The 26,668-nt window shown below is 47.4% G+C and overlaps 1 protein-coding gene across 1 annotated transcript; it reads right to left on the reverse strand.

Moving 5' to 3' along the window:
- Positions 1-2,757: 2,757 nt before the first annotated feature.
- Positions 2,758-15,045, reverse strand: LOC120221938 (butyrophilin-like protein 1). The gene is made up of 9 exons (XM_039219620.1): positions 14,961-15,045; positions 11,695-12,042; positions 8,403-8,684; positions 8,087-8,287; positions 7,819-7,839; positions 7,703-7,729; positions 6,671-6,697; positions 3,932-3,958; positions 2,758-3,510 (listed from the first exon to the last, which is right to left on the reverse strand). Exons 1-9 carry the CDS (start codon positions 15,043-15,045, stop codon positions 2,840-2,842), a joined length of 1,689 nt encoding a protein of 562 aa, XP_039075551.1. The 3' UTR covers positions 2,758-2,839.
- Positions 15,046-26,668: the final 11,623 nt, after the last annotated feature.

A 26,668-nucleotide genomic window follows, 5' to 3' on the forward strand; every position in this document is an offset into this window, starting at 1 on the left:
CTATTGTGAATTCTCTATTATTCAGATAACAATCTTCTGTAACTTTAGGTTTGGTTTTTGGAGAATTGTCATTATCCTTAGTGAACTCATGTCACCATGATTTTTCATATTCTTTAATGACATTTTCCTCTGCCAGAGCATTTGAAGCAGCCAACATCTTTTGCATGTAGGTACAGATTTGTTAACTTTAATTCTAACAGTTCACAGGTGGGCAGTTTTAGGCCTTTCTTTTGTATTACAGCAGGTGGCAGAATAGCACAAGGTTTTGGATTCTCTTACCAGAGCTGACTTGGTAGCTGTTTAGACCAGGTCGAAGAAGAAAAAATGGGAGGCTGGCAACCAAGTAGGGGTAGTATGTACTAAGCCCTTGGGCTTTGGATGTGCCCCAAGGTCCAGTAAGGGGCATCCTCAAGTTCATGAGTCCCAGTGGTCCTGGGTGTTCCTTTTCTGAGCTCCCAGGTAGACAGTGCATGAAGTGTTTCTTCTTGTCTGTCTCCTTCCCTTGCGTTTCCTTCCCCCTACCACACTCCCACCCAGTCACAGATGTCTTGCCTCAGAGGACCCTATTCTGAGGAATAGCAGCTATGGGATCCTCTAACTGTAGCCCAGAGGTCCAAGTAGCCTTTCCATCCCCCAAGCATTGCCACCCCTGTAGAAGCCATGATATCAGGCCCCACCACTGCTGCCCTAGCTCTGGTCTCCATGGGGCCCAATCTATACACGGATGGGTCTCTTTGGCATCTGGCTATGCTGTGCAGAGGAACCTTTGTTGGATTTTAGATGTCCTACTAGTTGTAAATGGAAGGGAAGAGACAAATTGAAGGACTCATACTGCCATGATGCTGACCTCACTCCTCCCAATAGTGATGATTTTAGCATTCTTTCTGGAATTACAAGGACAGTTTGCCTACTTGATTCAAAAGAGTCCTCTTATTTGTGTGGATAATTCAGATCACATCCATACCTTCCACTTCTCTCCATTTCAAAGGAAATATGCCCATAGCCCACCGAAAATAAATCTAATGTCATAAACCAACAAGCTAGATGAATGAGGGAGATGAAGGTGTGAGATAATACTTAATATATACACAAAGATTCCAAAGAGTATATTTATAACTTTTATGGTTGGGGTAAACCATTTTAATAAATTTGAAAATTCCTCCACTAACCTTTCTCACATACGGGGAGCAGTGCAGCACCCTCATCCCAAGACATAATTCAATTTAGATGTTCCTGTCAGTCTGGCCAGGCAGGAGACAGAAACCACATCAGTTATATAAGGAATTACTCACTAGCAAAATGTATGTAACTATGAAAGAAGTAAAAGAAAGCTCTAAGGAAATAAGAAATAGGCGATACAGGAAGCAGACACTACTTCTAAGACTGAGGTAGAGCACCCGAAGAAGGAGGACATCTGGGACAGGAGAAGACTGACATTCTGTTTATAGGAGAAGGTGGGACTGGGGTTCCCAGGAAAGGAAAGAAGTTCCCCAACATGCCACAGGCCAAGCCTGCTGGTCAGGAAACCTCCCACTACAGAACTGGCAGGATTCCCTGGGAAGCGGTCCTCTAGAATACAGCCTGCTGCAATGCCATACTCGTTTACCCAAAGGTCAGAAAAGCTAGTGTTCCCATGGCCACTGGCGGTAGCACTGTAAGATTAAGAAAAAAAGCAACAGAACAAAAAGAAAACTTTTTCCCCTGCTATGTCTTGTAGTCTCCCATCTGGTGCACTGTACCGACAAAGGCTAACAGTGTGCAAGATGGCAAAAAAAGAAACTTTGATGAGATCCTGTTCCAGTACCAACAAGTAGGACAAATACAGGGTAGATTTGAATCCACAAGCCAATACATTGATAATGGCCAAGTCCACATCGTTAGTTACTCAGCTTCCATATACCCATTTTACCCACATTGGAACTTCTATATAACAACAAAACAACTACACATTTTCACCCATCTACAAAGCTGCACTTACAAGTGAAAACGTTTTCACTCTTTCCCCAAAATGGAACAGACAGGCAATCCTAGTCATCGAATCCAATACTAGTATATTCAAGTTCAGCCACAATCCCTTTGACTATTCTGGTACGTAGAGGTTATATTGTAAATACAATCACTGACAACTTGAATAAAATCACAAGGGTAAGAAGAGAGAAAGAAAACAGATTATGAATAAAATAACACATTTACATGACAAGAAAAGGAAAATATGCCAAGCTATTAAAGTCCTTTTTCTGTTATTGGTCACAGGCAGGAACTGGTATCTGTGACTTCCTTCTTCCACTTCCGGTTCTGAGTCTTCTCATGTCTCTCAGAACCACAGCAGGTCTGAGTTCTCTCCCCTTGGAGCGAACACACCTTCATTCTTGAAGGTCTGAGTCCTCAGTAGTCCAGCTTCCTTTTGTTTACTGTAGTTCCCTATCTATCTTTACCACTGGACTTGGTTTTCTTTCTTTTTTTTTTTTTAATTCAACATTTTAAAATTTATTTTTGAGAAACAAAGAGCAACAGAGCACAAGGGGGGGAGGAGCAGAGAGAAGGAGTCACAGAATCCAAAACAGGCTCCAGGCTCTGAGCTGTCACCACAGAGCCCAACACACGGCTTGAATACACAAACGGTGACATCATGACCTGAGCTGAGGTCACACACTTAACCTACTGAGCCACCCAGGCGCCCCATAAACTGACTGTTCTGATAACTATACCCCGGAGTCTGCATCCAGAGCAAGAGAGCAAGACACCAGGTCATCTAGGACTAATCTCAGAGGCTTTTGTCCCAAGGAATGTGAACCTCCAGGAAGAGTCACCGTAAGGAGTCTGGAACAGTGTTGAGGTCCTAAGGGGACATGGCCTCAGGGCTGTACGGGAGTAATGGAGAGTCGGCCCCTGGGGGAACACCATCAATAGCAGAGCCTGAGTTGAATCCCTCCCCTGAGAGTCTCACAGACTCCTCCAAAGAAGAAGGAGAATTGTTAAAAGGCACAGGGCTCTCTGCAGGCCCACCCACCACAGAGCAGATGGTCAGGGACACATCTCCTGACTTGACCATGAAGTATGGAAACAGAGTTCCAGAGGAGGAAGTGAAAGAGAAGGAGAAAAGGTGAGAGTTCTTCGTCATGTTATAGAAGGAGATAACCCCTTCTTTGATGTCTAAGAAAACCCCCACCCTGTGGGGAATTTCCTTACAGATTTCCTGATGGCAAGGGAGCATAAGGGCATATAATTTACCTTCATATTTCCCCACAGCCCAGAACCCCTTTTCTGGGCCCTCTCTGTACCAGCCCTTCCTCTCTGCATCTCCCCTACAGACCCCCAGACTCCAGTTGCATTTGTTTCCACTCCTGATCTCCACCTCCCAATAACAGCGCTCTGAAGTGATGGCCTCCTGGCCCATGATGCTACAGGGTTCTTCTTCGTCCTTACTTGTGTCCTTCAAGGTCACACTAGTCCCTCCACCAGAGACAGCAAGGTGGGGATGTGCAGACTCTGGATCCAGAACGACAGACACTGCAGAGAGAGTTGCCAATCATGCAAGACCTTCCCCTGCCCCATAGCAAGGGCACACAACCACCACCACCACCACCACCCAGACACCTAGTGCATGTGGGGAGAGCTAAGCCTCCTGAGATGAGAGTCTTGTGACTCAAGTACACAGCCCTCCAAGCAGGAGAAGTAAGCATAAGACTTATCTGAGAGTTATATATGTCACAGGGCACTTGAGGACCAGAATGGACTCAGGACTGAAGGATATATTTAGAATCCAATGTCAGTCACATCCACTAATCTCAGCTATGTGATTTTCATTGCCCCACCCCACCCCACCACCATGGATGGTATCAGCATCTGTATCACCACAGCAAGCTGAATGAGAAATCAGAAGCCATGGGGAAGCAGTAGGAGTACCCAGAAAGAACTTGAAGTAACTCACAGGCCTGGAACTTCTCTTTCTTCCAGTCTACAAGAAAACCACATTTCACAAATGTAACAACAAATCAGATTTGAGGAGATGTAGATATCAGTGTTGACATCTAGTCTTCTGAAATACACTGAGGTAAGAGTTAGGGGGAAACTATTCTGGAAACATTCCACTGGTGCCTAAACTTTTACACACACACACGCAGAGTCATCATGGTACAGCCTTCCCATAAAGGCTGTAAACCAAGCCATAAAACTTAAAACCACTGAGAGGCTGGATAACAACCTGAAAAGAAGGCTGTATACCCAGATTTCACTATCGTATTATGCTTTTTCAAGAATCCCTAGCCACACATCTATCCTGAAAGCTAGGTTTTCTTGAGAAGGCATTGGGGAAATCAAAAATAATGAGGCCTCCCATTTATTTCTAAAGAATTGAATGAACTGAACTTGAAGGTTAACTCTAAGTCATGGTAGAGACCATACAACTTGGCAGAGGTGAACTTGAAGACAACTATAAACCTTGGGTGAGGAGAACTCAGGATTCAGCATCAGAGAAATTTTTCCATCAGGAGGCAATGCAGAAGTTTCAAGGAAGGGAGAGACAGAAGTTCAAAGCAGGAAAGACATACATCCAGTGAGAGGACAGAAACTAATGAATTAGTTTTCCCTTCTTGGATTATTGGGAGGAAAAACATCCCCATATATAAGGGGAAGCCAAAAATATTGGGTCTACTTATCTGCTTCCCCCTTTAATTGCCCAGAGAGATCAAAAGCACCAGGAGACACCCCATGTGGTAGGTCCCCCAAAATGGTCATGTCTTAAGCCCCTTATTCAAAAATAATTGAAAAATTGTTTTCCAATTTTTGAATAAGATGATATCAGACACTAGTTTACCTCACACTATGAGCCTATCAAGATGCAAATATTAACTCTACTGTAATGGTTTCCATCCTTACAAAATAAAAGGGTATATAAGGTCTACGTTGAAACACATGCACTTCAATCCATCAGAGAAGGGGAGGATGCTAAAGAGAAGACTATTTGGGGGCGTCTGGGTGGCTCAATCAGTTAAGCGTCCGACTTCAGCTCAGGTCATGATCTCACAGTTTGTGAGTTCGAGCCCCACATCGGGCTCTGTGCTGACAGCCAGATTCTGTGTCTCCCTCTATCTCTGACCCTCCCCTGCTCACGCTGTCTCTCTCTCTCTCAGAAATAAATAAAAACATTTTAAAAGAAAAGAGAGAGAGAAGACAATTTGATCCTCATTTTTAACAAATAAATCCCAAGAATCAGTGAGCCTCTCTGAGGAGGTTTCCTCACACATCTGGTCCCCAGGTCTCCTGCACCCCTGCCTCTCCATTCTCTGCTCTCATAGTCCACGTCCCTGATCCTGAACAAAACAGACACACACACACACACACACACACACACATATGTTACACAGGTTTGAAGGGACTGGGTTCTTAACTCACATTGGTGCTAAATGGTGCTCTGGGTAAATTTTCATTGCTTTAAGATCCCCTGGACCACATCCTGCCCCAACTGCTACTGGAAGGTTGAGGTGGTCTCATGAAGAGAAGTAAACTCCATCAGAACACTACTTCAAAACTGCTCAAAATACTATAAGTCTTTTCAGAAATCTCTCAAAGAGGTCTCAGAGTTTGTTACCTTTAGTGCACCCAAAAACTTTGCACAACTTCTGTGTACTTCCCACTCAAACCACCATAGCTATGATTTGTGGTCTCTCTTCCACCACTCTGAGCTACCCAAAATCTCTCCAAGAGGACTCACTAGCTTTCTACTTCCTTCTCATCTCCTCCTCGCTTCCCCAACCAGGTTTCCTTCACTGATTTGTTCCCAACTTTTCTCTGGTAAACAAGTCTCACTCCTCTAAGTTTCTCCTATTGCAATCTTCACACACTGCCCCAAATAAGTCAAACCAGTATCGATGCCATCGAGTAAATCTGCAATTCTCTGAAAAGGAGAGATAATGGTTGTGAACAATTATAAGTTACTGTTCTTTAAAAAATAAGTTTAAGTTCTTGCCTCTATTACACAAACATATACATAGGACTTTGTATATTATTGCAGGTAGCTCACAAACCCACCACATGGAGTCCATAAATACCCTGAAATCCCCAGATCTCAGATTCAGAACAAATGATCCAAGGGAACTAATTCCACAGCAGACAGGGAAGTTTAGAGGAAGAAACCCACCTTGGACAAGGAGTCAGAGTGTGAGGAAGCAAATGAAAACCATCATTTCAGGGGACCAGAAGAAAAACTAAACATGAAAACCAAAAGTAGATCTGCAACATGTGGGAATTGGGGGATAAAATGGCTTCAGAACCAAGGATCTCCTCAGGAACACCTGAATCCTAAGCAAGCAAGTATGGTTTCTGAAATCTCCTAGAGATAGCAGTTTCTGGTCTATAAAGTCATTGCCGTGTTCCAATTGTCCTTATAAATGAGCACTCTGTTGTCACTGCACCATCAAAAGTGTCGGTTGAACAAGGTGTGTTCAAATGCTGTTGCTAACCCTAAAAATGACCTACAGTAGAGGACTGACAGGTCAGAATAGAGGCAGATTTGTGTTTCCAAGAACAGTCCCTGCAGTCTTTGGAAGGAGAAACAAACATGATAAGGAAAACAGGGACACCCACCCTGTCTTGGTATGGGGTCCACTGACAGAGAAGGGGGAAGAGTTGACACTGGAGAGCAAAAACCATAGAAAACTGAGTCGCTTACCTGCATATAACTGCACCTTCTTCCAGCCTGAAAAGGGACACATCCTGGTGAGGTATGAGCCAGAACAAGTCAGCTTCACAGTGATCTATTGGCCTTGCCTCCTCTCTGGGCTACAGGTGACACTCCCAACAGAGTAGGGAGGCTGGAGAGGAGATATCCTCCTGCCATGTTCCAACAACATGATCTTGTGGGAAATTCCCCAGATCACAGGTCAGAAAGCCTGCATTGCAGGCTGAGTTTCACCCCAGCCTGCTGCTGCTGTGCAACCTTTTGCCAAGCCATTTAGTATCTTGTGCCTTAAAAATTACCTCAAACATTTTTATTCGATCTCCTTTCAGTTTTGCTTGTATGAAAATGTTTTAGGGAATAGAACATAAATTATTCCATAATCGTAAACAGAATTCATTATTACAGTCCATGATTGCCAGCAAAGAGATATTTGGGAAATAATCCAAAAGAGGACATGAATTAAGGACAGGGATGTTAGGGTAGCTCTGGGGTTAAAGTGGCCAAACTTTCTCAGAAAACACATCGCTGTTCTGAAGCATTGACAGCTCACCCCACCACATTCCCACCCATGGTCAGACCAGTCCTCTACAAATCACTTCTGACCAGCACCGCCAGGAACTGGAGAGAAAACACTCTCTCTGGATGGTGTTATATGGAGGGGTCACACTCCTAAACTTAATGACCACACTTATTTACATAGCTTCTTTAACAAAATCTCAGAGCATCCAGTTTGAATGAGAACTAGTTGCTACCTAAAAAGGTAACAATATGGTGGGTAGATCAGCATTGAAATAAACCCAATTGCATGACAGACTCCAGTAACCACCATCATCCCAGGTTCCAAACCGCTGTGTGGGAAAGAAAAGCCCAAATAGGGAAAGACTGTGGTGAAGGGTACAGCCTCCCACCACCTCCCACTTCTGCCCCAGGAAAGGGTCCATATTTCTGTGCCTGAAACAAGGAGAGGGGACACTTTAGCTTAGGTAGGACAGGAGACCCAAAGATGTCTGGAGAGTCACTCACCAGCCAGGAAAACGGATTTCCTCCAATCTGAAAACAAGACAGGACACAGGTGAGCTAAGAACCAGAGTGTTACTATACAGGAGACTCAGAAACTTCTGGGAAAGAAGAGAACTTACCGAGATCTGCTTGGAGTTCATCTGAAAAAGAGTGAAAAATAAGTCTGAATGCCCATCCTTCACAAAGGAAAGACTGCACCTGGAGAACCCATAAAAGGACTTCTCTGTATCCTAGAAGATAGGATAACTCCAGACCCATGAAGCCTCCACAGTCCAACTGTCTTTTCTGGAGCTGCTCAGCCGCCTGCTCCTGGCCAAGCCCCTGCTGCCAGCGTGTCCTCTGCACCAGCTTCTGCACTTGCCTGCCTTCGCCCCTATGCTGCCTTACCTCTGGCCTTCAATGCCTCCTCCTTTGTCCGCCGGTCCTCCTCCTTTTCCCTGTGCAGTCTCTCCCATTCCTGTTGCGCCTGTCTCTTTGCAGTATGTTCTCTCTTGATGTAATAGGCAGCCCCAATGAGTGCGAGCATCAGCACCATCAGGCTCAGTATGAAAGCTGACTTCCAGGGAGAGGCCTGGGGGAAAAAAGGCTCTGTGCCCAGCCAGAGACCACATCAGGGACACAGTCCAGGACAGCCCAGCCCAGCACCCACAGGAAGCCCAGGCCACTGTCTCTGGCTCTGCTGAGAGTGGAAAGTAGTGCTGACCTGGGATGAATATGGCCATTGCCTTCTTCTGGTCCAGGACAGGGTTGAAGACCGAGCAGGTTATATTCCCTGAAGAGCTGTCCCTCACCACCAGAGCAGCCTCCACACTGAACAGTCCTTCAGCGTCTTCCGCATGTGTCTCAGAGAATGTCAGGAACTTTTCCCCATTAGCAGCACTCCACTGTACCTGGGGCTTTGGGAACCACCCGGAGGCCGTGCACACCACTCGGATCCCGTCCTCCTCTGGCCCTGTGATGTGCACTTGAGGGGTGGAGCCCACACCTGTGAGAGAGAAGCTGGAGAGCACAGGGAGGCCTTCCAGAACCCACGGATGCCAGCAGAGCCTTCCTCTGCGCATCTCCAGTGCAGCACTGCATTCTAGGGGCTCCCTGAGGAGTGGCCCCTGCAAGGATTAGAGCATGGGTCCTGCCACAGGGAACAGAAGGAAAGAGTATGGGGACCTGCAGAGGCCAGGGCTCTTCTCTCCAACCATGAAGGTGGGAAATCCATCACCCAGAGTAACACAAAAAGGAATTTGGTCCCAGGTTCTATCCTTCTCTGATCCTCTCACCTCACACATTCTCCAGGGCATCTTCCTGCATACCCATCACCATTTGGTAAATCATTTCCATCCTTGAAAACCCTACCTACCTCCTGAGCTCCATCCCTAATATCCACATCTCAGAAGGTTACCTCTTCCAGGATTCCTCACAGATGCTTCAAACTCTAATCCTGAACTGATTCATATTCAGCTCCATCTGTGATAGGCTGATAATGAAAATATTCCCAGTCCTTCAGCCTGTTGCACATCCAGCTCACCTTCTGCCACATACTTTTAGTGCAGTGCCTTCACACTCTGCTTCTGGATTCCATCATGTGACTTGACTGGGCCACTGAGAGTTCAGGGAATGTGACTCTAGCAGAGGCTGGAAAGTAATGTGCCATTGCCTTGACCTCTGACACAGGAGGGATGTGCTTGAGCTAGAGCAGTCCTTCCAGCTAAAGCTGTCCTAGGTTAGCTAACAGCCCACAGAAACCCACCCATGTGAGTAAACCCAACCAAGGTCTACTGTCAGGACAACATATTAGAAGTCAGAGGCTCTTGTCCCTGTTGAAAATAAGGAAGGAGCCCCTTCCCACCCTTTTTCTTACAGCATTTACTTGAGGAAGTTTTATAGTGAGGGCTTTCTTCCCTCTTTGAAATATATATAAGTCCTTTGTGAAAACTACATAGGCCTTTTGTCAGCTTTGTGATCCAGGAATGTATTCCACAAGAGCCTGGGAGCCCTCTCTCTGAACTGCTAACACCAAGGTAGACAGCACCCATCTCTCCCAGTTACTGGGGAAGTGTAGGAGTCTATCCTCAGTGGGAACAACGACCCAAGTGTAAAACCACCTTCTGTCATAAAGATGGGAGAATTTGTATAAATAAACTACTTTAACTTTTGTTTGTCTGGGAAACTCTTCATCTCTCCTTCTCTTCTGAATGACAGCCTTGCTGCAGGATTTTTCCTTTCAGTACTCTGAATATATCATGCCACTCCCTCCGGGCCTGCCAAGTTTCTGTTGAAACTTCCACTGAGTAATATGAAGAAGTGTTGAATCACTATATTACACACCTGGAATTAATATAAAACTATATTAACTACACTGGAATTTTTAAAAAATTTCTTTTCAATTTTTAAGATAGGAGAATTTGTTTTTCCTTGGGATAAAGCCACTAAGCTAACATAGATGGTCACCCTAATTACCAAGTACTTTTAGGGTACACTGCCTGTGACACATGATGCTCTCAAGTCCACTTACTTGAGAGCTAGTAACTGTTTACCCAGAAAACATGTATGTAATGAGTTGTGTCTGCATGGCTATGTAAAAAGGTGAGATTTCTGTCTTTTCTATCCTTTGGTAGATCTTACTGGTTAAAGCTAATGCAATAATAAAAATGTTTTCTTTCCCTAGTACCTTTGTGAAGAAGATTTCTGAATTTGGAGACTTTGTGTTTAGTTATATTTCCCCTACATTTAAGACATATGAGTAAGCATGATTAAGATTAGTCAAACACAGCTCAGATAAGCTGAACTCCCTTAATGCTCAAAAGTAAATAAATGGTTGTTACTATGCGCAACTGAGATTTCCATGTCTATGTTGCACAGCATTATGACAGCAATCAGCAACTAACACAAAATGTCAATACTTGTACTACTAAACAACAAATTGCAAAAACAAACAAACCCCCCCACCAAAAAAAAACAAAACAAAAAAAACCCTCAGGAGTCTCTGCAGTCCCTTTTCTCCAACCTCTAAACTCTTTGTGTCCCCAAATCTACCCACTCAGTTGGGTCTACTTTCCAAACCTCTCTGACACTGGAACTCCTTCTCTTCTCCCACCGCACTGCTCCTACATCAACTCAGGGAGCCATCCTGCCCACCCTGTAACTACATGTCTTTCTCCAGTCTTGCTCACCTTTCATATACCCTCTCTTACAGCTGGCAAAGCGAACCTCCTCCCACAAACACCTCCCTCCACTGCTCTGTTTAAAATTTCCTCAGCTCTTCCTCCAAACTCCATAACACACCACACAAAACCTTCTATGGTCTGGCATCGCCCTTAACCACAAAACCCTTCTCCACTTCCTCCCCAAGTACCCCTACCTGGGACACTCCAGCCCCAGGACTATTTGGTTAACTGTTTAACTGATCATAATCACAATCACCATGCTCTCTGTGCCCCTCGTGGAATCCATCAACCAGCAGGACTCTTTGGAACACTTTCTGGATTCACTCAAGTACCTGCTCAAGTGGGTACTCCTCATGAACTATTTATTCAAGATCAGTCTCTTCTCTCTGCCCAAGGACCAGGATCATTACTTCTCACACCCTCCCACTCACCTGTCACACCAACTACATGGCTTTCTTGTCTGCCCAGACACACCAGCCACACACCTACCTTGGTTGTTTCACATGAGTGTTCTTCTGCTTGGAACTCTCACCCCAGATACCCACTTGGCTGAGTTTCTACTCACCACCATCTAACATCCTCTATAACCCATCTGTCTACTGCCTTTAACATAAACTCTTCAGGACAGGAATCTCTATTTGGTTCACTAATGTATTCAGGTGCACAGAAGGGAACCTGGCACTTAGTAGGGATTCTATATATTCTTATTGAATAAATGAATAAGTGAAATTCCCTCCTTTCCCTCATCTCTAAAATGAAAGACTGATTCACTTGGACCCGGAGGTTCTTCCCACCTCCAGTACTCAGGACACTAAATATAGATCAACCACCCACCTGCCACTTTCAGCTCCAAATTGGCCTCTTCATAGAAACTTCCCTTTCTGAAGAAGCAGGTATACAGCCCGTTGTCAGAAGCCTGGACCTTCTGGATATGCACAATGGCCTCCCCCCTGCTGAGGAAGTCCTTCACCAGTGAAGTCCGCCCTGTGTACTGTACCAGCTGCCCCTCTTTCTGTTCCTGCTGGTTTTCATAGATGAACACCGCTTCTGAGAACTTGGAGCGGAACCACCGCAGCTCCATGTTCTCCACATCCATGGGTGGGGACACATGACAGGACAGCATGATGCTTCCACCCAGCACCGCCACAACAGGTTCCGAGGGGCCATTCACCACGAAATCCTCTGTGGACACAGACACAGGAGTGAGAAAATGGAGAAACACAGATGGGGAGGCAGGGAACACATACTGTCAGTTGGGGACCCAGGCAGGCAGGGGTGAGTGTCAGGTGGGAGGCTCTGTCCTGATAGACTGAGCTGTGACCACTCTGAATCAGGACAAGATCGTCTTACCACACCTTGGAAACCCAGAAATGATGTCAGAGACTCCCTGAGCAGCCTGTGTTCCTGGCTCCAGGCCCTCCCATGAAGGACTCTCTCAGGGGTTCTAACCTTCCACAGGCATCACAGTTACCAGGAAGGCTTGTGAAACACTGACAGCTGGGCTCCACTCCCAGCCCTTCTGTCTCAGTCTCAGTAGGTCTGGGGTGGATCCAACAATGAGCATTTCTAAGGGGTTCCCAAGGATACTGATACTGATGTTCCACAGACCACACTCTGAGAGCCACAGCTCCAGCTTAGCTCCTCTTAGGACTTAGGCCAGGACTGAAAGCCGACTGAAGTGTATTATTTCTGCCCATTTGTTTCTCCTCTGCTGAATTACATGTGTACTAAAAACTAGAGGCCACAGTTATTTCCATTAAAACATGCCCTCACTCCATCACACAAGCACCCAAATCGCCATCACCTTTCACAGGTCTTGGTCTTCTGAGACCTAATGGACATGTCACAACATGACATTTCTGCGGAAAGAACCCTGTTGGATCGCCAAAGAGTGACTTCTCACCTCCTGTGCTACTCAATTTTGGCTGAGTCACTATCTGTCTCACCTGAGGGCTGACAGTGACTAGTCTCCCTGGGACTATCCTCTTCCCAACCCCATTTGTGTGACCCTTTTAACCTGTACACAAAACCATGTCCCCTCGCTATCAAAGCCCTCCAATGTCTTTCTGGTTCCCAAAGTGACCTGCAAACCCAATAAAGATAACCCCTCTCTGACCCCCAACTCCGTTTCTCGCTCGCTCGCTCACTCTGTCCCAACCAAGACTTGCCTCCTCTGCTCCTTCAACACCCAGGCACACTGCCACCTTTGCTCTGGCTGCTCCCCACTGTGGAAACCCTCTTTCCATAGGGATCTAGTCAGGATGGTACCCCCACTTCCTCCATATCTTTGTTCCCATCTCACTTCCTGCACTGACCACCTTATGGAGTGCTGCCCCCTCCCACACACTCTCCTGCACCTCTGACTGCCCACCCTGCTCTACTTCCTTCTCTCATACTGTCCACTCCTGTAACAGACATAGATTGCATGGAATTGAGATATTTAGTACTCGCTGCCTGTCAGAATGTAAGCTCTGTGGAGAGAGGGACTCTCTCTGTTTTGTACATAGATCAGCATCTTACGCAAACTTCATACTCTGTAAGTATTTATAGAATGTAATGAATTAATAACCAAATAACTACTTAGATATCAATAGGGCCAGCAATCAAAAAATAAGGGGAAAGTTATTTTCAAACTTTTCATAGTGAAATTCACTTTTGTTTACTTTATAAGACATAAACTCCTCATTAGACGATTGTTTTGGTCCCCTTCCCTTATTTTATGGTTCTGGTACTTTTCTTATTTTGTTTATTTATTTATTTACTTACTTACTAACTTACTTACTTATTTATTTAAATTCAAGTTAGTTAACATACAGTGTCGCATTGGTTTCAAGAGTAGAACCCAGTGATTCATCACTTACATATAACACCCAGTGCACATCACAATAAGTGCCCTCCTTAATGCTCATCACCCATTTACCCCTCCTCCCACCCAACTCCCTCCAGCTACCTTCCATTTGTTCTGTCTGTAAGAGTCTATTATGGTTTGCCTCCCTCTTTGTTTTTATCTTATTTTTCCTTCCTTTCCTCTATTTTCATCTGTTTTGTTTCTTAAATTCCACAAAGGAGTAAAATCATATGGTATTTGTCTTTCTCTGACTGACTCATTTCGCTTAGCATAATACACTCTAGTCCTATCCACATTGTTGCAAATGGCAAGATTTCATTCTTTTTGATATCTGAGTAGTATTCCATTGCACATATATACCCTTCTTCTTTTCCATTCATCAGTCGACAGACATTTGTGCTCTTTCCATACTTTGGCTATTTTTTTTTTTAATTTTTAATGTTTTATTTATTTTTAGGAGAGAGAGAGACAGCGTGAGCAGGGGAGGGTCAGAGAGAGAGGGAGTCACAGACTCTGAAACAGGCTCCAGGCTCTGAGCTGGCAGTCAGCACAGGGCCCGACGCGGGGCTCGAACCCACGAACCGCAAGATCATGACCTGAGCGAAAGTCGAACGCTTAACCGACTAAGCCACCCAGGCGCCCCAATACTTTGGCTATTGTTGACAGTGTTGCTATAAACATTGGGGTGTGTGTGCCTCTTTTAATCAGCACTTTTGTGTCCTTTGGATAAATACCTAGTAGTGCAATTTCTCAGTCATAGGGTAGTTTTATTTTTAATGTTTGGAGGAACCTCCATATTGTCTTCCAGAGTGGCTGCACCAGGTTGCATTTGGTTCTGGGACTCTTCTTATTTTTTTTTTAAATTTTTTTAATGTTTTATTTATTTCTAGGAGAGAGGGAGACAGCGTGAGCAGGGGAGGGTCAGAGAGAGAGGGAGTCACAGACCGAAACAGGCTCCAGGCTCTGAGCTGGCAGTCAGCACAGAGCCTGACGCGGGGCCCGAACCCACGAACCGCGAGATCATGACCTAAGCGAAAGTTGGACGCTTAACCGACTAAGCCACCCAGGCGCCCCACTGGGACTCTTCTTAAATGGTTAATTATAACTAGTGATTAGAAGGAGGATCACCAGAACTTTTCTAGAGCCAAGGGCTCCACCAATAGCCATCTGTCCTGATGGAGACACAGCAGGGCTCCTGGGGGCTCTCACCCACCCAAGGAAGACACAGGAATGGGGATAGGGACACACTCACCTGCAGAACCCCTAGCAGGCAGCAGCAAGAGGAAAAGCACGGAGGTGATGTGGGAGAGTAGAGAGTCCCTGCAGCAATCCTCCATTTCCTCAGGGCCCGGGAGACACAGGGCAGGAGGTAGGCAAACACCTACAGAGAGGAGACAGAGCCAGCCCACATCTCTAGGCCTCAGAGCAGACAGCAGGTCTCAAGGCTGATAACATTCCTCAGCAAGTTCAGAGTCTTTGCTACTAGTCATTATGCTAATGGGGTTGGGGCCCCCACAACCCTGATACCAAGAAAGCCCAAGTCCCTTGGAAAGCTTTTACAGCCTGCTCTGCCCATAGGACCAGATCCCTCCTGCCTTATCACAGCGCCTCTTCCAACCCTGTATGAGTGACAGGCCACCAGAAATGCCCAGGCACAAAGGGTCCAGACTCAGGACCCTCCAGGTCCTGTGTGCTGTTGTTCTTCTGCTGCCCCCTAATTATGACCAGGGACTCACTAAGAAGCATGAGAGTCAGACTACATCCTCCTCAAGGACTTTGTGATTCCCACCACATGCATCCTGTCTTGAGGTCCTTTGCTTATTAAGCTCATCCAAATTTCAGCTCCCACCTCCCCCCAGCCTGTTGCTGCTCAGGACCAAGGACCCTAGCCCTGCTCCTAACAGAAGGCTGTGTCAATTCCCCATGAAAAGTTGATCCTCATCCTCTATATCTTTGAGGAGTTTCTGCCTCAAAAGAAAGGATCCCAGGAGAAGGCTGCCTGGGTAGCTCAGTTGGTTAAACATCTGACCCTTAATTATAGCTCAGGTCTTGAAGTCAAGTCATGAGTTCAAGCCCCATGTTGGCACTGGGTGGGAAGCTTACTTGAAGAAGAAGAAGAAAAAGAAGGAGGAGGAGGAGAAGGAGAAGGAGAAGGATCCCAGGAGAGAAAGAGCAGCAGAGAGGATAAAATGAGTCCTGGTCAGACAACAAAGGGCTTCAAACCACCTACTACAGGGTGGGTTGGGGGGGTAGGGAGAGGGCAACAAATAGTACTGAGAAGGACAGGTTCTGGAGGTGACTGCTGACTTCTTCAGATTCAGCAACTTTCTCCCTTTTTAAAAATTTTTTAATGTTTTATTTATTTCTGAGAGAGAGAGAGAGAGTGAGAGACAGAGAGCGAGACAGCATGAGCAGGGGAGAGTCAGAGAGAGAGGGAGATACAGAATCTGAAACAGGCTCCAGGCTCTGAGCTGGCTGTCAGCACAGAGCCCAATGCGAGGCTCGAACCCACGAACCATGAGATCAAGACCTGAGCTGAAGTCGGACGCTTAACCAACTGAGCCACCCAGGCGCCCCAGATTCAGCAACTTTCTAGGGAACCAACTTAGACTGGTTTCTTGACCTGTTCTGCCTCACTTTCCTCAATGCAAAATGGGGATAGTACAGGATCTCACCCCAAGATATAAGGATGTAGTGCTACACAAATGTCAATAAATGAATGAAGTGCAGGCATCACTGCATTTGTCCTGGGTCTTCTTAGAGCCTCATTATTATCCAGCACCACCACCCTCACCACAATCTCAGCCACTTCCTCACAGCCAGCTGCTCCCAACTTTCCTTTTATTGGCCAAAAGCATCTTCAGAACCAACTTACCTTCTTAAAAAGCTGAGACTTCTGGATGTCTCTAACTCAGTAGTGTGAGATCTCAGCAGACCCAAATCTGCTCTCAGAGATTGCACCTACAGTTAGCTGCTCTGAGCCCCAAACCCTGCTTCCAGATCCAATGCTGAGATCCAATCCAATGCTGAGATCCAGATCCAATCCAACCACCTGAGAGGCAGGTGGTTCCCCGGTGAGTGGAGAAGCCTGAGGTTGCAGGCTGCAGGGGTCTGAGCCCAAACAGGGTCCTGGGCACTCCCAGACAGGAGAATCTACTCTTCTCTGACTCCTCCACCAGTTGAAAATGAAATCTTACAACAGGCAATCCAGCGGACTCTGCCCTGACCTCTGGATGGTGCACCCCAGTTATCAGGAAGGAAACAACGTGATCAGAGCCACAGAAACAGGGCACATACAGGTACACTGACCCACCCTGCAGGGGGTCACACAGAAGTGCAGACTCAGCTATAGTTTGGTGAACAACTGCTACTCTCCAGGTTGGCTAACTCTAGACCAGAAGCAGGGAGTGTGTGTGGCACAGCCAAGACTAATACCTAACCCTGTGCATGGGTCTTTCTGTACTGACTGTTCACTACTGAGAATATTCATGACAGTTGGTGAATACTATTGGGCAAGAGCCTTTGAAAAGCCCCCAGTGTAGCTATTTTGCTTTCCTTCACCCAGAGACCACACAGGTGAGGCAAGAGAGAGGTTAATCCTGGGCATCAGGAGCTTCCAGGACCAGTTCCCGGACTCTGGCCCTGTCCAAGCTGAATGGACAGCACCTGTGGGTTGTTAGTATTTTACTGTCATATATGGCATGGGTAGAGCATTCTGCCCGCTCCCTGCCAGGCCACAGTGTGCTCTGGGAAAGATGGATGTTATGGTCCCTGAAGGAAAGCCCTGGAGCACTGGGGCTTCCTCTCCTAGTTCCTGGACACTCCCATTTCTCCTCTGGCCCAAGTAGGGTGTCCCTGCTTCCCCATGAGTGTCCCCTGCCCACCTCCAGCCTGACCTCCTCAAGTTCATTTTCCTTCCAAGGTCATGAATCTCTCAAGTCAGATCTGCCTCATCTGTCCAAGGGACCCCCTCTTATGTGTGATTTCCAGGCCTCAGCTTCCTCTGTGACCTCTTCCCATCACTCTCCCAGTTGTTCCCTCACTGGCGTGAGTGAGTTCCTCCAGTTCACGGAGCTCCCCCAGCCTCTGGCCTTCTCACAAGTCATTGTATGGTCTTGCTCTCTCACTCTCTCTCTCTCATTCTCTCCCCACCCCATCCCCCAAACTCCTTAACATTTCAATCTTGCATAAAGTGACCTTCCTCAAAGAAACCCTCACCAACCTGATTATCCCCATATATGCCCCATACCCCTGCTTGGAGTTTTACTGACACCCTGTTCTCTACAACAGCTCTGACATTAGTTCTTCTGTGGAATTTCTGTGGCGTTCACAAAGGGAGTCAATGTGAGCCCTGCTCACGCAACCATCACATAGTGAACATTCAGTAAACTTTGCCTGAGCTCATTTGCAGAGGACTCACTCCAGCAGCCTATCAGCTACTCAGCCTTGTCCAAACTGGAAAAACATTTCAATCCACTGAGAAACACAAAGACTGTTAACTCTGACCTAAATAAGTCAGCCTCTTCGTGGATCCAACAACTCCAACATCTTTGTGCACTTTTTTGCTTTCTGCCCCAAACATAAATGCTTCACTGAAACACCTGCAGGCTAGAAACTCAGATGCAACCACCTTTGCTTGCTGCTTCAAGCCTGCCCAGTAGTAGGTGTTCAAGTGTAAGTGACTGGTGTTAAGATACTAGCTTGGGCTACAGCTTCCCTGGCCACATTTCTGCCAGGTTGTTGTCATTGGTCATCATTCTGCAGGAGAGGAAACCAAATCTCTCAGAGTTTCACAACCACACACCCAGCAAAGCCTCTCCCAGCCTGTGTTCACTCTAGATTGTCCTGAATAATCCATTGGATTTGTTTTCATGAAACAAGGCCTGACTGGCCCATGATGCATGGGCTTGATAGGTTTCTGCCTGGATGTCTGGTCTAAAATATTAAAACTCTGTGCAAACCCAAGACATCTGGATATGTCTGAACACATCCCAGGTTGTCATCCACAAAAGTCTATTCTGCCAATATCTATTCAGACTTGGGAATATTGGGAAAATCTATCTTAACTGAAAAATAACAAATGAGGGGTGGCTAGGTGGTTCAGTCCATTAAGCGTTTGACTCTTGATTTCAACTCAGGTCATAATCTCACAGTTTGTGGGATCAAGTCCCTTGTCGGGCTCTGTGCTGAGTGTGGAGCCTGTTTGGGATTCTTTCTGTCTCTCTCTCCTTGTCCCTGGCCCACTCACATGGGTGTGCACACTCACTCTCTCTCTCAAAGATCAATAAATAAAGCTTTTTAAAAAGTCAATAGTTTTGTTTTAAAGAAAGAAAGAAAAAACAACAAATGAGATAAGGACTACTATTACCTTCCAGGACCACCCCCACCCCACTGCCACCACCAATCACTGCCCAATGGGGAGACTCCTCAAGTTAAGAGACATTAGGGGAATTTGGTGAAAAGACCTGAGGGAAGAAAAACAAATTTTATTGAGTTCCTACTAAATACCAGGAACTGGGCTACACAAGTTGTATTTATGACACTTCACTTTCACACATGCACACAGAGATGAAGGATGACGTGAGCCATCTATTAAACTTTAATCCAGGAACTTCCTAGAAGAGGGAAGGCTGGACCTGCAAGGTGCACCCCTCCTCACCACCCCACATGACCCAGTCTTCAAGCCCAGCCCAGTCCCCAGCTCCACACAGCTCAGGGTGAAATAGAAGCAGGAAGAGGACCTTGAACTCATTAATGGACCAGGATGATATGGCCAGAAAGCTTATCTCCCCTGAATGCCAATCCATGGATCCCAGGATGGGAGGAAGGGGAGGGGAAGGAATGACAAAACACAGGAAAGACGTTCCTGAAGGACACCACACAGGAAACTTCACCACCCTCCCAGGCTCATCAGGCTCGTGTTCCCGCTGTTTGTCCACAAATACTGTTCACTGGCCATGAATGATTTTTCTTGCTCAATATAAATTATCCTGATGCTAGAGGGGTTAATATTAAACTTTCTAGTTTAACAGCCATGTAATACCTCTTATCTTCAGATGTTTCGAGTGCTTTTGAAACACTTTTCAAATAAATATGTAAGCCATAAATCAATGGCTAATATAAAAAGAATTGTAATTTTAAGATGTGACATTTGGTGGAAAGGATTAAACCTCATTTTTAAAAACCTGCAATCTGGTGAATCTTAATTTATTTTGACGATGTTAAGGTGAAGGTTCACTGGGTTATCGTCCACTGCAGGAAAAAAGTTTATAGAAGTATTTCCTGCTTGTTTGGTATCTGGAAAGACTGAAAAATAACAGGAAACACACACACATACATACATGTGTGTACACATGTATACAACTATACACACAAGGTGATAGTTTCTGTGTAGACTTCAGAATGTTCCTCCCTTCTCTAACCAGCATGACCCTGCTGGTGGGCTGAGCTCTGCCCTGGGAGTCTGCTGAGGACAAGGCCAAGGGCTCAGTGGGGATGATCACTATCCTCTGAGTCTGCACACCTGCCCCTCTGGTGAGCACAGCGCTTCCTAGCTTCCTCCTATGGGAGGCTGTCATCCCATATCTGAAATATCCAACCAAAGATGCCTCAGAAAATTCCTTAGACCCTTACTTACTCCCAGGAGAAGGGCCTGCCCAGGCCTCTCAGAGGTCGGCTGCAAAGCCCACCTGGCCAGGGCACCTGTCCCAGCACCCTCTGAATGGGCAAGTCAGTTTGCTTCCAAAGTCTGAGATTTCTGGGGACATGAGAAGGCATCACTCCCACCCCTCTGAGCTATATAAAGGCAAAGGAATGAGACCAGAGAGAAAGACATTCTTAAAGAAATTTTAATAAATTTTATTAGCAAAAGACAAATAAGAAATTAAAAGGAAAGAAAACCAAGAGAAAGATAGTGTAAGAATAGAAAGAGCAGAAAAAAATAATGGAAAGAGCAAGAAGAAAGAAGTGAGGGAGGAAGGGGAAAAGGGAGAAAAGAATGGGGGAGGGAAGGAAGGGCAGGGGTGAGGAGGGGAAGGGAAAGGGAAAAGGGAAGGTGCAAGCCCACCCTCACAGTCAGCCCTGATGTGTCTGGGGACCAGACACCTGAATGGGACACAGTTCTGCCCAGAGTGTCTCAAGTACATTCGCTAGTCACTGAGATGTCAGTGAACGTTTTGCAGTGAGTGAATACAAGTACTGCCCACATATGGGTGACCTAGTCAGAAACCTGGGAAGAATTTACTCACTTTCCCTCTCCCATGTGGGTCAGGCCCATCCACAGTGAAGGCGGAAACAGTTAAGTCCTAGTGGGAGCGTGAGAGCCAAGTTATGGAAAAAGGGCCTGAAGACCTGGCACTTTGGCCTCTGACCTTGAAGGAATCAGAGACCTGAGGCAGAAAAGTCAGGAGAGGCCCTGACCAACCTCCAGAGGCTGATTCGAACAGTCCCCAGCACGCCCAACACCCTGTTCCTCCATGTCAGGGAGACTCATCTCCACAGGCGGAGCCCTAGGCTGAAGCCCTGAGGCCAGGCCCTGGCTGGCTACTGACTTTCACCAAATGCTCAGGCCCACCATTTACCAAGTGCTATTTCACTCTGATCATTATGTACTTTGTTTCAATACATGACTTACTCTAATCCTCACAGGAGTCCTTCCTCACTTTTAAGCTGAGAAACAGAAGCTGAACAATAGACGGGAACCTGCCCAGGGCCAAACCCTACTTGACACAGGTCCACCCCAAAACTCAGGTGAACTCTAAACAGAGGGCACCAGGGGCGCCTGGGTGGCTCAGTCGGTTAAGTGTCCGACTTTGGCTCAGGTCATGGTCTTACGGTTTGTGAGTTCAAGTCCCGCGTGGGGCTCTGTGCTGACAGCTAGCTCGAGAGCCTGGAGCCTGCTTCCCCAGCTCACGCTCTGTCTGCTCTGTCTCTCAATAATAAATGTTAAAATTTTAAAATAAAAAAATAAACAGAGGGCACCAGATTGGAGGCCCTGGTCCCAGAAATCCTCTCTAAAACAGCAGGTCTCAGAGAGGGAAGCAGGAGGACTCTGCTGCAGCAGCTGCCTGGGAGGCAACCAGAGAAAAGGTGCCATGAGGAGAGAGTAACCTTGGAGGCCCTACGAGGTCGCCTACGTTCCCTCAGGCTCTGCTGCCCCCTTGTGGCCAGCACACAAGGCACCGAAGGAGGGCTTCGCAGCGGGAGGACAGAGGGACAGAATACACTCAACAAATGTAGATGGGAGCACAGGAAACCAGGCACAAAAGATCTCATGCTACAGGACTCCTGATCGATGAAGTTAGAGAACAGGCAAAACGGATCCGTGGTGGCAGAAGGCCGATGAGGAGTTCCCAGGTACTGAGGGATAGTAAGGACAGGAAGGGACACCAGACAGTTATCCTGGGGCGGTGTGGCTTAATTCATACTTATCGACTTACTGAAGTTAGCTTGTTCATTTTATTTATTTTTATTTTAATTAAATATTATTCTTTTTTTTTTTTAAGAACAAAACTGAGTTCCCATAGGAAAGTGCTGGGATAATGTCAGCATCTCTATCCAACCAAGTCCCCACACATTGGTTGTCCCACAGTGCTCCCCATTCTCACTGTTCCCCTGAAGCCTGGTAGGGTGAGGATCCCCTTCACACACACACACACACACACACCACTGCATCCTGTCTTTGCAAATGGTCCACACTGCCAGGCCTTGGCTCTGTCATTTCCCCCAAACCAAAAACTTTCTTCTCCACCTGCCCCCTCCCCATTCACCCCTCACTGTGCCCCTAGTGAAAGGTCACAGGACACAATCTCTACACTCATTTGTTCAGTGGGCATCTATTGACAGCCGGCTGCAAGCATCTGGGGAAGACAAAGAAAGTCTCTTGCCCCAGACAGTCTCACTACCTGGCCACCTAACAGGACACATGGTGAAGCAGAGAAAATGTAAAGCAATGTGAGCAAGAAGCGTGGACCCTCAGATACACTGAAGATAAGATACACCTAAGGGGGGCCCTGGGCAGAGTTTCTGGAGAAGTGCCCTAGGTTTCCAGCGTTGACTCCCCTGGGGAAACTCGAAATTGCCTGCAACAAAGCTGGAAGTGGCTAGTCCAAGCACGACATCTCTGAGAAGACATCTTCCTCGCTGAAGAGACACTGACTCAGAGGTGGAACCAGAGCTTGAGATAGAAGGGGCAGTTAAAGACTGACCCCAAGAGGATGGACGATGGAAAGGAAGTGAAGATGCTGCCTTACAGTTTGTGGTAAGAAAGAGCACCGCGCTGAGTGAGGAGAGAGTGTCTCCCACCACATGGAAGCTCAGTTCTTATCCAGCCCACCTGAGGCCAGAGTGTGAGAAGACAGAGGTGGAGGGCCCCAGAAGGAAGCAGGATTCCATCAAGATGATGGAATCTGAGGCATCTGAGAGCCTTTATTCCCCCTCCCAACCTTAAAGGGACAGGGAAGAGGAGCCCAGATACTGGCAGGCAGGGAGTGAAAATACCCCACCTACTCTCCCTTCACCAAAGCCTCCATCTAGTGCCTCCCATTGGCTGAACCCAGTGAGAAGCCAGCAGCAAATCCCCAAGTCCTCCCTCCCTGGGATCAATCCCTAGAAGTCACTGTCCCCAGTTACAGAGCAAGGCAGGGAAAGGTGAGAAAGGACAAGGAAGAGGGGCAGACGGGGAGTAACACAACAAAGGACAAAGGGACCCAGGGGGAGAGGTTAACATGAGAACCCCCACTTGATCCATCTCTACTACAAGCACCTTTCCAAGTGATCCAACTACTGCTTCTGCCAAGTGACAACCCTCCCCCCAACAAAGATAAGGACACTAGTGACAAGCCCAGTGAGTGGGGAATCGGGTGCATAGAGAGGTAGGGAGGCCTGCCAGGTGGCTCTGGAGCTTTGGATGTCTGGCGGGGGGGGGGTGGGGGGGTTATGCGGGGACGAGGGGGGCTTCCAGCAGGTGTTTAAACAGACCTGAGGTCTGGGTTCTACGTAGATTTACCCCCAGGAGCCTTCCCCAGGGACAGCCTCCATCCACTTCTGCCACCACCACCACCACAGAGGCCGGGAAGAATCACCTCCTGCATCCCTTTAGTTCACACTCAAAAGGTAGAGATTTTTAGAGAACTTTGCATAGAATTGCAAACAGAAACAAAAGGACACAGAAAAGAAGGGTTTTCAGAATACAAGGATCTCCTGAGCCTAAAGAATGCGGGGTGGGGGAGCGTGTCAGACACAGTAGCTGAGTGAGACCAGCCCCAGGCTATTCCAGAACCACCTCCTCTCTCCAAATCTCTCACCCCATTGAGCTCTGGGGCTGTTCCCCTGCCCCTGCTTCACGCTAGGTGTCTCCCCATCCCCTCAGGACTCTCCTATCACACCTGCCTGCTCTGGGAAGCCCAGTGCCTCAGGCTGAGCTCCCAGCTTCCCCTCTCCCAGCTCCCCATCTCCCACATTGCCTTCCTGGGCTCACCGTCCCTATTCTCATGCATGACCCTCACCCACACTGACTAGCTTCTTTGGGGGCAAGAACCATCCTCAATTTCCTTTGACCCGCCCTTCCAAGTCTGCTCTGCCAGTCAGTTCTGGCTCAGTCCCTCCTCAAACTACTCACTGCCATCACGTGTCAGATAGGAGACCTAAAACACAAGAAACTTTTAGTTCAAACCCTTGGGTTCGAGTTATCCACTGAACTTGCTCACCATTTCCCACTCTATCCCCTCTACCTCTAAAGTGAACCTTCTCCTTTGCTAAAAATGCAGATGGACAGAGGGAGTGGCTCCCAATGATTGTGACTGGCTGCCTCTCCCTGAGGCATCCTGGCCTTCCCTGACCCTGCGCTTTCCCCCATTGCAGGGTAAGAGTCCTGTCCTGCCCTAGACCTGAACCCAGCACATGCACTCTGCTCCTCTTCCAGAGTGCCAAGCCTGGCCACTGGCTTCTGAAGAAACCTGCGGGGGACAGGCCACACGTGCACCTGCTGGGAGACAGGGATTAGCTGCTCCTCCCCCCCTTTCCACAGCCAAGAGTTGGACACCCTCAGTGGGCAGAAGTCCAGCACCCACGCTTCAAGGAGGCCTTCCCCCCAGGGAGCAGGAGACAGGTCACATTCACCAAAGGATATGCTTTGGAGGTATGGGGGTGAAAAGCCTTCCAGGACCTTCCTAAGGACCTCCCCTTTTCCCTAGTCCCTGAAGACACAGAAGAGGAGCATCTTCAGGCCTTCACTGCACCCAAGGAGTTCAGTGCCCAGAGGGGCAGAATTCAGGGTGCCTCTGCCAGCATCCAGCCCAGAGCACTCCATCGCAGGAAAGAGAATCAAGAGTTTGGAGTCAGATGTACTTCTGTTGACTTTTCTATTAGATATCTTGGTGGGGAGTGGAAGACATACTTGAACACGTAGGTCTTAAGCGCAGGAAAAGTTCTGGGCTGGAAAGATCCATTGTGTGACTACAGGGCCATTTGATGGTGGTCAGAGCTGTGGGGATGGAGAACAGCTGGCTTCTCCCAGAGCTTCCACAGGGGATGTTCATACCACCTCCCTTCATATCCACAATTCTACTTAGTATAACTGTCTGGATCTCCCACCTAGTTTGGGAACCTCTGGAAGGCAGGGGAAGGTCAAAGATCCTTTAGTGCAGACAGATCCTCCCAACACCCAAAGCTGGGTCACGCCCAGAGAACCCATGAGGAAGGTAGACCATGGCTGGGCAGCTCTTGCTCCGTGGCTGTGCCAGGCTGGGGCCCAGGACCCAGGAGAGTCACTCCCAGACTTGCCATCAACACAGGCCATGGACTGGAGAATTTACCTCCTGTCCCAAACACCCAGGGAGGGTGGGTTATGAGTAGACCAGAGCAGCCCAGGCAGGTGGCTAATTGCCAGTCTCAGCACCTCTGGCTGCCTTCCCTGCACAATGACCTCCCTGCCCCCACATCACACATCTTTGGACCCTCTGCATCCTCACTGAGTCTGCCCCTTCATCCACCTCTAAACAGCACCCCCCAGGACAAGCCCTAAAGCCCCAGCCTGCTGCCCTCACTCCAGTCACACTCCACCCCCATTACCTCCCCAACTCCACCCTTCCCCATACTGCCCTCAGCTCTCCCACTCCTGCCCACCCCAGCCACTTGCCCTTCCCACTCCAGACCCCCCCCACCCACTGCACCCCCAGCCACTGCCTAAGGGCTTCCTCCTACCACTGAGAAAGCACTACCCTGTCACTAAAAACACACCCAACAGTCCTCTCTCTTCACCAAGAATTCAGTAAACTTGGCAAGAGAGGTAGAAAAAACAGAAAATAGACTGATTCACAAACCTTTTGAGTCCCTGGGGCTTAGGACTTATTCACTAGAAGTCAAGTAGTTGTTTTGTTTCTATTACTTATCCTGCCAATCGTTTTTATACTTACCAACGTCTGGACTTAAATTTCCTTAATATTTAAATAGATTTGTTCCTCATACTAGGCCCCAGTACAAGATTGCTTTTCTCTTCAGGAAAAAAAAAAAAAATCCATTGTGCTATCTTTAACTTCTGCCTGTTTATGCAATAGTTTGTGATTTTAAAATGGAGAATTTTCTGAATCAGTCCATGATCATGCATGTCCAGCAAAAATTTTCATCTATTTTCAGGGTTTAATTGTCAATCTTTCTGGCAAAGGGATAACCCGTAATGCTGCACTACCTAGCAGCTCCAGTTTAGGGTCTTCTAGGACAGTATCTGACTGGTCAAATACCCATGTACCTCCCTGTGCACCTCCCATGCTCCTAATCCAGGACCCACTGACTAACCCACACCACTCCCCAACCTCCCCAGCCAAGGTCTGAGTGCTCAGGGCCAGGAGTGTGCTGGGGAAAGGGGACAGGCACAATTCAGTGACTTAGGAAAAACACGCTCTGTGTTGTGTCAGGAGCCGCTTTCAGCCCCTTCGGGAACCCAGCCCTAGAGAGACAACCATT

This window comes from Hyaena hyaena, unplaced genomic scaffold (genome assembly GCF_003009895.1).
Source record: "Hyaena hyaena isolate Hyena2069 unplaced genomic scaffold, ASM300989v1 scaffold_830, whole genome shotgun sequence".
Taxonomy (NCBI): Eukaryota; Metazoa; Chordata; class Mammalia; order Carnivora; family Hyaenidae; genus Hyaena; species Hyaena hyaena.